At 33.0% G+C, this 12,569-nt stretch overlaps 1 protein-coding gene across 4 annotated transcripts in view; it reads left to right on the top strand.

Annotated features, from left to right (window-relative positions):
- Window positions 1–8,993: 8,993 nt before the first annotated feature.
- The window catches only part of SNX13 (sorting nexin 13), a gene marked incomplete at both ends in the record, with an annotated part of 63,309 nt that continues 59,733 nt past the window's right edge, over window positions 8,994–12,569 (top strand). For 2 of the 4 annotated variants that reach the window (XM_084230049.1, XM_084230050.1), the window contains 2 exons: window positions 8,997–9,100; window positions 11,661–11,763. Coding sequence is in view for 1 of the 4 variants with exons in the window: in XM_084230046.1 (XP_084086172.1) it covers window positions 9,002–9,100 (99 nt within the window). Of the gene's footprint in view, window positions 9,101–11,660; window positions 11,764–12,569 lie in introns of all 4 variants that reach the window. The other 2 variants (XM_084230048.1, XM_084230046.1) reach the window with 2 other exon arrangements.

Below are 12,569 nucleotides of genomic sequence, written 5' to 3'. Positions count from 1 at the left end.
TATATTTTACATCATTGTTCATTTTTAAACAGTGTTTGCTTTTATCCCTCCCTCCCCCACCTCAGGTGTAGTCCCTATAGAATTTCCTTCACCAATGCACCAGTGCACCAACACCACAGTCTCCTGTTCTCCTCCCTCCCTCCCTCCCTCTGATCCCTCTCCCTCCTTTTCCCCTGCAGGATGTCTCTGATTTATAATTGTCTGTCTGTTTTTGTTTTGTTTTGTTGTGTACCTGCAATACTACCTTTTGAAGACAGTTTAAAGGGAGTTTCAGTATTCTTTATTAAGCTCAGGAGGCATTATCCTTTCCGTATTTCCAAACACTTTGTAGGTAGTCTTTTTTAAAAAAAAAATATTGGGGTAACATTGGTTTACAATGTTGCTTGTGTTTTAGAAGTGTATGAACTGATCTCCCCTTTCAGGTGTTGTTTTCACACCACACCCACCAGCAAACTGCCATAGTTCACCACCACAGTGTATTGTGCTCCCTTCCCATTTTGTTCTGGGCTCTCTCAGCCCTTCTTCCTCCTTTGGTAGCCTCACTACTATAGTCAGCATTCATGCAGTTTATTGTTGACTCTTTTTATGCCACTTTCCACATCCATGTTAGCATTACATGTGCATTTTACATCTTTGTTAGATGTTGAAAACAGAAACTGTCTGACTCATCATTGTATAATTAAGGCCCAATACATAACTACCTAATTGTTATAGAATCAGTATAAAACTCCCCCAGATAATTCTTATATAAAATGTACACACACCCACACACACACAAATTAAGATGTTAAAACTCATTATTATACACCATTGTAAAAGTATTTTTTTTCTGAATTGAATAGTCAAGTGTGTATTGCTCTGCTACCAAGTCACAATAGAGAACTTAGTCCATGTTAATTTTCTAGACTGTAAACATGTTGCATGTTTGTAGACAATTTTTTTCCTATGGTGGTTACTTAAGAAATGCAAGAGTATGTATAAAGGAATGTTGTAATTATTGTCTGTTTGAAACTTTTTTTAATGAAAAATTTCAAACCTAAAAACTGGTAAGTTTAGTATAATGAACTCTCTATCCTAACGTCCAGCTTAGCTATTTATCAAATCACGGCCAGTTATATTTTGCCTGTGTCCTTCTTCACGCTTTGCTGCACTCTCTACTTTCAAGATTATTTTGAAGCTTATGCCAAGTATATGATTTCGTCTGTAAATACTTCATTATTCATCTCTAAAACAAGGAATTCTTTTTTTTTTTAATATAACCATATTACCATTACACCAGCTAAAAAATAAGCAATACTTGTTAATGTCATTAAGTATCCAGAAAATGTTTTGAATTACTCTGTTTCTTTTCCTCCTTTCCCTCCTCATTCTTCTCCCCCTTTACTTTTTTTCCCCCACTGTATTTCTGTGAAAATCAAGTTGAATAACCATTCTGTATTGCAGTTTCATTTCACAGATTCTGCCAACCCTTCCTCCTCCTTCCGCTCCCTTAATTCTCTCTTCCCTCTCTTTCCCTTGCTCTTCATTTGTTAAAGAAACTGGGTCTTTTCCCCTCTAGTGTTTCCACAGTCTAAACTTCACTTAGTGTCATCTCCATGGTATTTATAGTGTCGCATTTTCTCAGTTTTCCGCATTTCCTAAATGAGATTCTGATTTGATTCCTTCCCTTCCCCCCCACCCCTGCCCGCCCCCCACCCTTAGCAAAACTCTTTCAAGACAGTGGTATATATTATTCTTTCCAGTGGCGTATAATGTCTGGCTCATTGTCTCCTTTTCTCACTTTTGATTGCTAGACACCTAATATATTAAAGATTTCAATATTATGATAGTCAGTCATTTCTTCTTACTATATAGTATAGTTCTTTGAAGGTATACTGAATTTTCATCAACTCTCTGATTACCCTGAAATAGGCCTACATTTTATTTTAAAAAGTTGCTTTGTTAGCATCCTTCAAAGGTGATCATTGGAGTTAAATATTTTTTATCATTTTATGAGCTCAGCTATTTTGAAGTGCTTAGTCCATTGCCATTATTCTTTCTTATTCTATCTTCATCCAGTTGAAGCTGCATCAGATGTCTCCTGAATCCTTTTGACACATACCCCAGTAGTATTTGGTAGCTTTCTGGTGTGGCAGGGTGCTCCAGGCCCATCTTAAACTCATTCCTGCTTTAGACTTAGTTGACTTAGTTAGAATTAGGTTATTCCTGCACTTGCCCTGGTTCATTTTGGTACAGCTGTCAACACTGTATTTTACTGAAAGGATTTAAGATTTTTTGTGTAGTTTTTGTTTTGTTTTCTTCTTGGGGTATGTACCACCAATGATTTACAGAGAAATTACTGTGTTGTAAAATCACTTAAAAGTACTTTCTTGGAGTGGTTACTCCACGTTGTTAGTTTAATATGATAAGACTCATTTCACTTTGTTTTTGATTTTTAGAATATGCTTCTTAAGCTCTTTTTAATATTTAAAATAATTATGCCATTACAAAATTAGGTCTACAGTACAGGGTATGTTTGGAGATGTCTAATTCTTACCTTTTCCTTCTATCCCGTTTTCTTCATTCCTTATAGACCATTTAAAATAGTTTTCCATATATTCTTATGTTAAAAAAAAAGCAAATGTGTGATTACATACTTTTCTTTATTAATATGTAATTGAAATTAAAAAGTAATCAGTGCAAATATGCTGATAAGAAAAGTATAATTTTTTCAAAATGGGCATTTTTTTGATATCTTGATGGATTCTATTAGCTCACATAATTAGAAATGCAATTGTTTTATTTTTTGGTAGCTTTAAAATTTTTGTGTTGATCAATTATTGTTAAGGGAATACTTTTCGTTTTTATATGTTTTGTTACACCCAAAATTAAAAGTAGACCTTTAGCTGTACAATGGAAACATTTCTAAGGAAAAATCTATTTCCTTTTTGATGAAGACTAAAAGCTTTAAAAAAAAAAAATCTTTACTATTTATTGAAAGTTAGTATTAAGACACAAACCAGTATGTATAGCTAGAAAAACATAGTTTCTAAAAAGCTCTTTTGGTTAATTTGTTTCAACTTTGTGTATCTGCTAGACTTTTTATCAGAAATTCAGGAACCTTGGTAAAGTAATTTTGCAATTTGAGGCTGGAAGTCTTTCAGAGCTGTTTTTTGCTGTGCTTCCCATCTACATTTTAAATACTTTTATTATTCTTCCTGTATAAAGGAAAGTATTCAGTAAATACAGTCTTTTGTTTTTCAAACTGTAGTTGCTTCTAGACCCTAATTCAGTGATTTTCAGTGTATGGGCTGTGAGTGTGTGTGTTGTGGGGTGAGGGCAGGTCTGCAGCATAATTTAGTTTGTATCCTGAATAAACAAACACATACAGCAAATACCTTATTTAATAACATTATTTTGCTCAACACTGTTATAACACTGATGAGAAAAGATACTGATTTCTGGCGAGAGCCACTGTCTGTAGGATTTACGCTTTCTACCTACATCTGCGTGGGTTTTCTCCTGGTACCAAAGATGTGCGCTATGCTTAGTATTGTGTCTAACTGGTCCCAGTCTAAGTGAGGTGGATAACCCTATGAGTGTACTGTGTTGGAAGGATGTTCTTGTGCCATGAGCTGCCAAGGTAGGTTTGACTCCAGCTACCCCATGACCCTGAGCTGTGATTTTAATAGGTAGGTAGAAAAGGAATGAATGCATACAGATTATTGTTTACTATTAGAAGTGTTTGAGTCTTTATTTAGAAGTTTAGTGTTAATTTTGTGACTACAAGTGGGCCATAGTATCTTAACTCTACATCAGTTTGCTTATGGCAAAATTGGTTGCATTATACACTTGGCCCTTGAACAACATGGGCTTGAAGTACATGGAGTTTTGTTGTAAACAGACTGTGTGAACTTACAGTACTGGTGAATACAGTACAGCTCTGTAATTGTACTTCTCTCAAGTTTTTTTTTTTTAAATTACAAAATTGTAAACTGAAAATATGTAATACACAAGATATGTGTTAATCAACCATTTATGTTATTGATGAGGCTTCTGGTCAACAGCAGACTGTTACTCGTTAAGTTTTGGGAGCATCAAAAGTTATTCTCTGATTTGTGATTATGTGGGGGGGGTCAGTCCCCATTACTTCATGTTGTTCAAGGGTCACCTGATATTTTGCTTGAAGTCATAGTTTGCAAGAACCTATTGTTAACATTGTATGAAGATTTACTGAATTATGAATATACCTGTTACTATTTCAAATTATGTGTGGGTATTTTGTATTTGATAGGATCTAGTTAAAAAAAAACACTAAATTCAAAGTAGCTCTTTTTGTTTTCTTGTATTTTCTTTTTCAGGACGTTAGGAAGCATAAAGCATTTGGGGCTGGGGAGCAAGATGGAAGAAATAAAGGATATGTCAAGTTGTTTCATAATGCACATTATATATTCAGGAAAATGTACAGAAGTTGTAGTAAACTGCTGTTGTGAGGGAGTGTTTTCTGTTACAAAGAATTGAAAATACATAGGGGGTGATTTGTATGCGTGGGTATCACCTATTTATTGTGGGCACCACCAGTTGGAAGAGGGAGGAAAAACTAAATAGATATCCTTATCTTTGTCTGCTGAGCAGTTAACTAGCTCAGAGATACAAGTAATTCTTTGCAGTGTCTATCCTTTAAACAGACCCACTTTCTCACCTGGTTCAACAGCTAGATTGAAAACTTGCACTGTACCACTAGTCTTTGCTCCTGCTTATGAGGATATACTAGATACCTTAAACAATGGTGAGTGGAAGAGGATCTATATTCCTTTGTTCATGAAGCATGAAAAGATGGGTTTGGGACCAGTTGTTTCACCACATGGACTGATGATCCCTGTGTGACTGCCTCTCTGTCTGCTTCCATGAAAAGGAATAATGGTCTTGATCAGGGTATGGGTATGTTGAGACAGGACTAAGTCCTTGGGTGATTTATTTTGAGTGTGGGACTTCCTGTGGGTTCTGCTGGTAGGAGCCTATAGCTCTGCCTCAAGCCTTAAGGTAGGGGAGGAGCACTTCAATTAGAATCCTTTCTATTTTGCTTTTCCTTGAAGGCCTTTTCTTGCCCTTCACATTTCCTCCTCTTTTCTCTCCTCCTTCCTTTTTTTTTCATTCACTCCCCTCTTTCATTTCTTAAGTAAATTAATTCCATAGTTAGCAAACAGCTTCTTTTAGCCAGACTTGGTTAAATAATTATATAATATTGAATGAAAAAAAAGGTCCCATGTTAAGAGCACATTCTATTGAAGTTCCTTAGAGGAACTTCGAGCTGAGCATAGATGAAAAAAAGTGGGAGGAAAACAATTTATGGTTGCAACAAAGACACTCTTCTTATGAGTATTATTGTTGTTAAACTCATATATATATATAATTTATGTGACTCAAGCTGGCCCTGAAGTAATATTAACTTTAAGATTCTCAGCACTGTCTGTGTGTCTGCCCAGTGCCATATATCTGAACAGATATACCCAGTGAATGAATATAACTCTTAGGAGTGGTTGATACACCGTGAGACTCATGTCAGAAGCCACAATTCATTCTGTGGCACCCTGACAATCTCTGTTCTTCATGTGATGAAAATAGTTATTTTCATTTACTCTACATTGCATCCATTTAGCTGTGAGATTAAGAAAAAACAATAATGATTAACAGAATTACTTAAGTAATCTGCTACAGCTGGACTTGAAAGATCATCTTGTGACTCAGCACTTTATTGCCCTCATAGGAATTCTAAATCAAATGGAGGTTTACTAAATTTGTGGATGTTATACAGAAAGTTAATGGCAAGTAGAATCTGTAGTTTTTGATTGTGTTCTTATTAATACTCTATTATGCTACCTTTCTTATTACAAAAGTCTGTGATAAGGATCAAATGAATAGGTAGAAACTACTATGAGATAAATTTTTCTATTTGCTTTTTATTGTTAGGAAGCATATGTAATCCTTTGCATTGTCATTTCTTGATTATTTGGCATTGTGCAAGCAGGGATCATTTTTGATGGCTCGGTGTGTCCCTGTTTTCAAGGTCAAAGCATTACATTAGGTATCTGGCATGCTAATAAACTGATATTCTTTGAAACTGAAATTCTTTTCATTATATTTAAAGTGTATACATAGATAAACTGATTAATAATAAAAATTATTTATACTCATAGAGGAATTTATCACATTCATTGCAAATGGTTTTCTGAATAATTTCTTAGAAGCCATATTAAGCTGATTAATATTTAGGTAAAAGAATGTACTTGCTTTTGATTTTATAATTATTTCCTTGAAACTTTTTTTTTTAAGATTTATTTTATTTTGTTTTTGCATATAAGAACTGGGGTGTAGGCCATAGGTGCGGGAGGTGAGAGGATTTACCTGAGACAGGGTTAGGAGCAGAACAGGCAGGTCTACTGATATACACTGCTGAGGGGAGCAGCAGGTGAGACAGGAGAGGTCTGTTGTGCCATATGTGGATTAACTCCCTAGTCAGGGATCAAACTCTTGCCACAGTGACTGGTGATAGCTTGATAGACTTTAACCCCTTGTGCCACCAGGGAGGCCCTCTTGTAACTTTTAACTTCAGGCACTTGTTAGATGACAAATTTTTGAGATTCACCAAGTAGTAAACATTTTTTCTAAATTTTATTGTTCTTTATCATCTCAGGAAATAAGAATTTAAGATTTTTTTAGTGGTATTAGGTCAAATGTTTTTCTTAATCTCACTAAATAATAAGACTATATTGTCAGTGAATTATATTTATAGGGACACTATGAATAATATAAAACTTTTTGGACAATTCACTATTTTAATGTTTCAGTGTACACACCCTGACTTTATCTTATTGAGAACTGTTCATTAATGCTTTTTGTAAGCTGTTTTAATCTGTCATCATCATCCTCCTCCTCATCATCATCATCATCATGCCCTTTTTAATTTTTTCCCTACCACCATTCCATATGCCCCTTTCACCATTTCTCCTTCCTTCCTTTCTTTTACTCTCAGAAGTCGTACTTTATTAATATCCATTAGTTTTTTCATTTTTAAAACCTCTGAATTTAGCCTTAACAATAAGTGTTTAACTTTGAAAAACTGACTAGTAAGCATAAATCTGTAAAGGATGAGTAGTATTGCCAATATTAGATTAAATCTCACTGGAGAAGGTAGACTGAATAAAGTATCTAGGTCGTAGTCTGTTTTTTCCAACTTTCCTGAGAATTTACGATAACTTTTCAGGAGTAAGTTTCTGACTAAATCTTGTAAGATAGCATTTATTTCCCACAGTTGGGCATCTGGCAGTATTGTATTGTGGATCAGGTACTAGATGTTTAGCAGAATTATAGTGAGAGGGACTGACCTGCTCAGTACTTTATTCTGAATCGCCATGGCCTACTTTTAGCTCTTAAAAGCAGTCAGAGGAGACCACTTTTGTCAGTGAAATGGTATTTACATCTGATTCAGAGAGCAGGTCATGTGAGCAGAATGGAAGCTACACCAGGTATTTGTCCTCTTGTTTAAAAAATGATAGTGGCCAGGATGAGAAAAAGGGATAATAAAAATAAAAATGAACAAAAGTTGTACCAGCTCTGTGGAGAAAAAATGAAAAAGACTTTACTGATAATATATACAATAAGATATGACTACATGGAAAAATACTGTTTGCCATAGAAAGTTGCCACTATAAGTTCTCCTTTAATAAATCTTACCCAAAATTTCTGCTCATGTGACCTCCAATCATTGAAACCTTCTTAGGCCAACCGATACAGTTGCTTGATTTTTCTCCATAACATTAGTCCCCATCTGATAAAACTATGTCTGATTTGTCTTGTTTCTGCATGTGAAATTTATGAAGGTATGTATGTATGTATTCTCATCTACTAGAGTGTGGACTTATGAGGGTATGTTTTATTCCTTGTGGAATCCTCACTCAGTACCTTGCACCTATAGCACATAGGAAACAGTCGATAATAGGTGAACGGATGAATAAAACTGGCCTTTCTCTCATAATTCATAGCACTTACTGTCTTTTCCATAGTTTTCTGGTCATTGATTTTGTTAAGCTTAGCATCTTATAATGCTTTCTATTACTCTCTTTTAGTTTAATGTCTTTTATTCTCATAAGACTGTCTTCTGTGTGCTCTTGATGGCAGGAGTGGGGCAAATGCTTCCTTTGTATACCTCATAGTGCGGGACGAATGGATGTGGAGATTTGTTGAATGCATTTATTTATTCATGATGATTTCAATTGCTAAAATCTACTTTGTCATTAAAAAAATGAATGTTTTCTTATTGGTTAATACAATACAATTTCAAACAAAAATCGGGTGTTTTGGGTTTATTTTTAAAAATGGAAAATGTTTAGATTTGCTTTCTTGATTTTATGGTAAATTTTGGTATCTAGAAGGTGGAATTTTTGCTACAGTAATTTTATAAATTCTGCAAACAATTTGAGTGAAAGAAAAGTAACAATTTTTAGTGAGATGTAGATTTCTTACCTTGAAATATAAAAATTTTACATTGTCTTTATATGATAAATTGGAACTTAGTTTTAAAATCAAATATTCTAAATAAATGCAAGTGTGTAGTATGCTTCAACCTTTGTATGTGCCTTGCCATTTATACATATACACATTCTTAAAATAAATATATTTTCATGCCAGCATATCATTTAGCAGTTTTTCTTGTGTATATTACAGTCACTAGATTTTAGTCATTTCTGATATTCTGTAAATATTTCTGACTATAGATTTTATATGCTATTTCTTACAGTAAATTTCCAAGAGTATATTTAATATTTTCAGATGCAATTATTTTAGGTTACTGAAACAATACTGTAAATTTTTAAGAGGGAAAATTGAAAAGTTAAGGGTAAAAGTTTTGTTGGTTCTTTAATTCATATGGTGTTATTTATTAAAGTTTCTATTATTATTATTATTATTATTATTATTATTATTATTATTATTATTTTGCTTTATTTCAGACCAGTCTGTCCATATGGGGATGGGGAAGCCTTGTCATTGTCCTTTCTCTAATAACCTTTGGACCCTTTGTGATATTATATTTGGCATTTTATATCCTCTGCTTTGTGGGTGGGTAAGTACACATCGTGATTATTTTACAATTCCTGTGTCATGTTGTTTTGTTCAAAATTGAGACAAATGGCCATGAGAAATGGAAGAATGATTTATTTATGAATGCTGTTTTTGTAAATTGTTTTTGAGTAGTGAGTTTAAAAAAGTAAAATTAGATACTCATGGAAATGAAAGTGGTGAGAGTTATAATTTGTGCCAGAAATATGGGTAGTAAGTACTCTTCAAAACTAGAATTTCAGTTCTAATGATAGAACTAGATAGAACTAGTGATAGAAAATTTTTTGTAATAGTATGACATTTTTAATTTGGTGTAGTCCTCCTTTAAGGTAGAATTTTCCTCATATACTATCTATTATTTAAGATGACAAACATGTTAAATTCTACTTTTACATTGTAGAAGATACTCTTGTTAATTAGGCTTTAGACAATAAGGTTAATTATTCCCCTTAGTGAATGCTGTCGTTTTAGTTAAGAAAATTCAACACACACAATTTTGCAGTTTTCCCTTCATGGTTACTTGGTGTACATACAAGTATTTACCTTGAATTGCTATATTTTTAAAAGAATATTTTCTGTCATGATTTAGTGTTGCTTCTGGTGCAAACCATTTGGTATCAGACATGAATTATATGTAAGAAAATGTATAAACAAGTGAAGTACTTGTTATTTACGTACTCTAACAAAGGTAACCTAGCTGAAATGAGTATTTTGTTGTTAACATGTGTGTGTATGTATATAAACAATACGTTTATGTAATTATGTTTGCAGTGAATATCCTCTGAGTCCTTTTAAACGTCTTTTGAGACCTTCAACATTTGGAGGAGTTGTTTAAACCTATAGATTTAAATTACTTAACTGAATTGAATAATATATATAAATTGTGACCCAAGAGACTGTGTAAAACACTAATGGTGTGACTTCTGAATATATCTACCACTTATATCACCTCTTTCAGCATAGGTTTTGAAAATCATGGGTAGCTGTTTTATATTGAATATATTCACTTATTGTTGAACAAGTGAGAATTAATTAAACAGAGCAGCGCTCTCAAGGACTATTCGTCAAAAGATATTTTCTGTTAGAGTTGGTATTTTCGTGATAATTGCTTAGATAGGATACTGCACAGTGAAATAATTGAGACATGAACGATAGGAATCATATAACTAAGTTCAGAATATTTTTATTGATTATAAAGCTGATCAGAGACTGTATAGATCTGTAGTTATTTGGGCTTCCTAATTAGACTGTTGAGTCACATATTTAAGGTCAGAGCGTGAATGAATACCCGCTTGGTTAGAGCCCTTCCCCACAGAGTTGTGGCTACATTTATCCAGTGTAAGGGAGATTATTCTGAGGTATTTCTTGTAAAATGATAGATTTCTTTTATTTCACTAATATAATAAGTTCTTAGCAAAAGTAAAGGAAAAGGATTTCAGAATACTTTCCAGTACTTCAGAAAGGAAGGAAGTTGTACCTTTATAGACAAAGGTAGATGCCCTGGGAATTCTTGGAAGTGGAAAGATCGTGAACGATTTTCCTTAAATTATTTCATATAAAATTTGGGAAAGGGAGAAGTTTGGTAATCTTTTCATTTAAAAGTCACAAGAACCTTTGTTGATCCCTTTTTAATTCTGTTAATTTATCAAGAAATAATTTCGGAAAAATATTTTGTGGATATGTGTAAAGCTCTCTAAAAATCTTTAGATAAGGTGGGATAATGGGGGACATGGGAGGGGCAATAAAAAGTCTAGATAATAATTGACAGTCACGTGGTAGGATCTGAAATTCCAAGTTTTGTTATATTATGAATTACCTGATGTCATTTGGTACATTTTAAATATAGGAAGTGTTGATAATTTAGATAATACTTAAAGCTGTCCTAAACCAGAATTTATCTTACCTTATCTCTCTATTTTTTTAAAAAATAATCTTTGGGGGATATATTTATTTAAATTCCAGGGTTTTTTTTGTTTTTAAATAATGAATTATTTTTTTCTGTAGAGAATTTGTTTATTTTTGTATTGATAGCACCAAATTATTATCTCATGTCACTCAAACGATAGAATTGTGTGATTAAGATACAGATTTAGATATCATTTGTCTTTATAATTGGTTATTTAGCTACCATTTATTTAATAAAGGCTGGTTTTTCTCAAGTTTGAAAACATTGCCTGAGGTTCATTATGAAATATATTTGATTAAATCTTTGAAAGGCATTGTATAAATGCACAAAATGTTTATAGTTGTTGTAAACCTAAGAATATAGGACTGAGGTGATGGTGCACTGGTGCATTGGTGAAGGAAACTCTATGGGGACTATACCTGAGGGGGGGTGGGGGGAAGTAAATATTGTTTAAATAATGAACAACAATGTAAAAAAATTTTTAAAAATTAAAAAAAAAGAATATAACATCGTCTGTCAATATCTTGCATTACACAAGTCACATATTGACTTTCCATTGAATGACAAACCATCTATTAAATCTGAAAAATTTGGCTGGTAATATTTGTGCTAAATGATAGTAAAATTTTGTTTTTGATTCTATTAAATACTTTTTTAGGGGTTTTGTGGTTACTCTCCTGTTTGGAAAAACAAACTCAGAGAGGTATCTAGAGCAGTGTGAACACTCATTTCTTCCTCCAACATCAACTGGGATTTCTAAGGTAAATAGGGTGAAGGAATGTGCAACCTCAAAGTCTGTTTCTTTGCAGTGATAATAATGTGATTATCTGTATATGGCTTGACAGATTTCCTACAATTCACTAATGTTCACTGTAAATTTATAGGACATATTCCAATCACACTTACAAAATGCATTTTAAAAGATCACCTTTAAAACTGTCATAATGTTAGATGGTGAAAATTTGAAAAAAAGTAGAAATTTGGGGGTCTTTCTTGTCTTAATATAGTGTCATGTGTATGATTTGTGAGGATGTCAAGTATACTGCTTTGAGTGAAATCAATTGTATATTAACAAGAGGAGAAGAAATGGACACTGTTTTTCCTAACTCACTCTAAAAATATTTTGTCATTACTCACTTGCAATTAGGTTACATAGGAGAACCATAGGGACTACACCTGAGGGGAGAAATCAGTTATGTCTAAAAATTGACAACGATGAAAGAAAATAAATAAACAAATTAAAAAAGATACTTTCATTGTAAAAAAGTATCTGATTTTAATAATTTATGTTATTTTATATTATCTTGAATGTTGCTTTTTTCTTTTATTTTTTTCTAATATCATACTCTATGAACAAAATTGTAATTGAGTATATAAGCAGACTTCAGATTTGCATTACCTGCAGTTCTTTTGTGGGGTTGGGATGTTTTGATATTATATGAAGAGATACAGATGGTCTGGTGTTGATACCAGGAACTTAACTTTAAAGTTGTAGAAGATGCACAGAAAATAATAAGACATAGAAGATGCACAGAAAATAATATACAGTATTTTTTTAATTACTGAA

Source organism: Talpa europaea (genome assembly GCF_964194135.1).
Source record: "Talpa europaea genome assembly, chromosome: 3".
Classification (NCBI taxonomy): Eukaryota; Metazoa; Chordata; class Mammalia; order Eulipotyphla; family Talpidae; genus Talpa; species Talpa europaea.
This window is presented reverse-complemented; position numbering and strand designations above follow the sequence as displayed.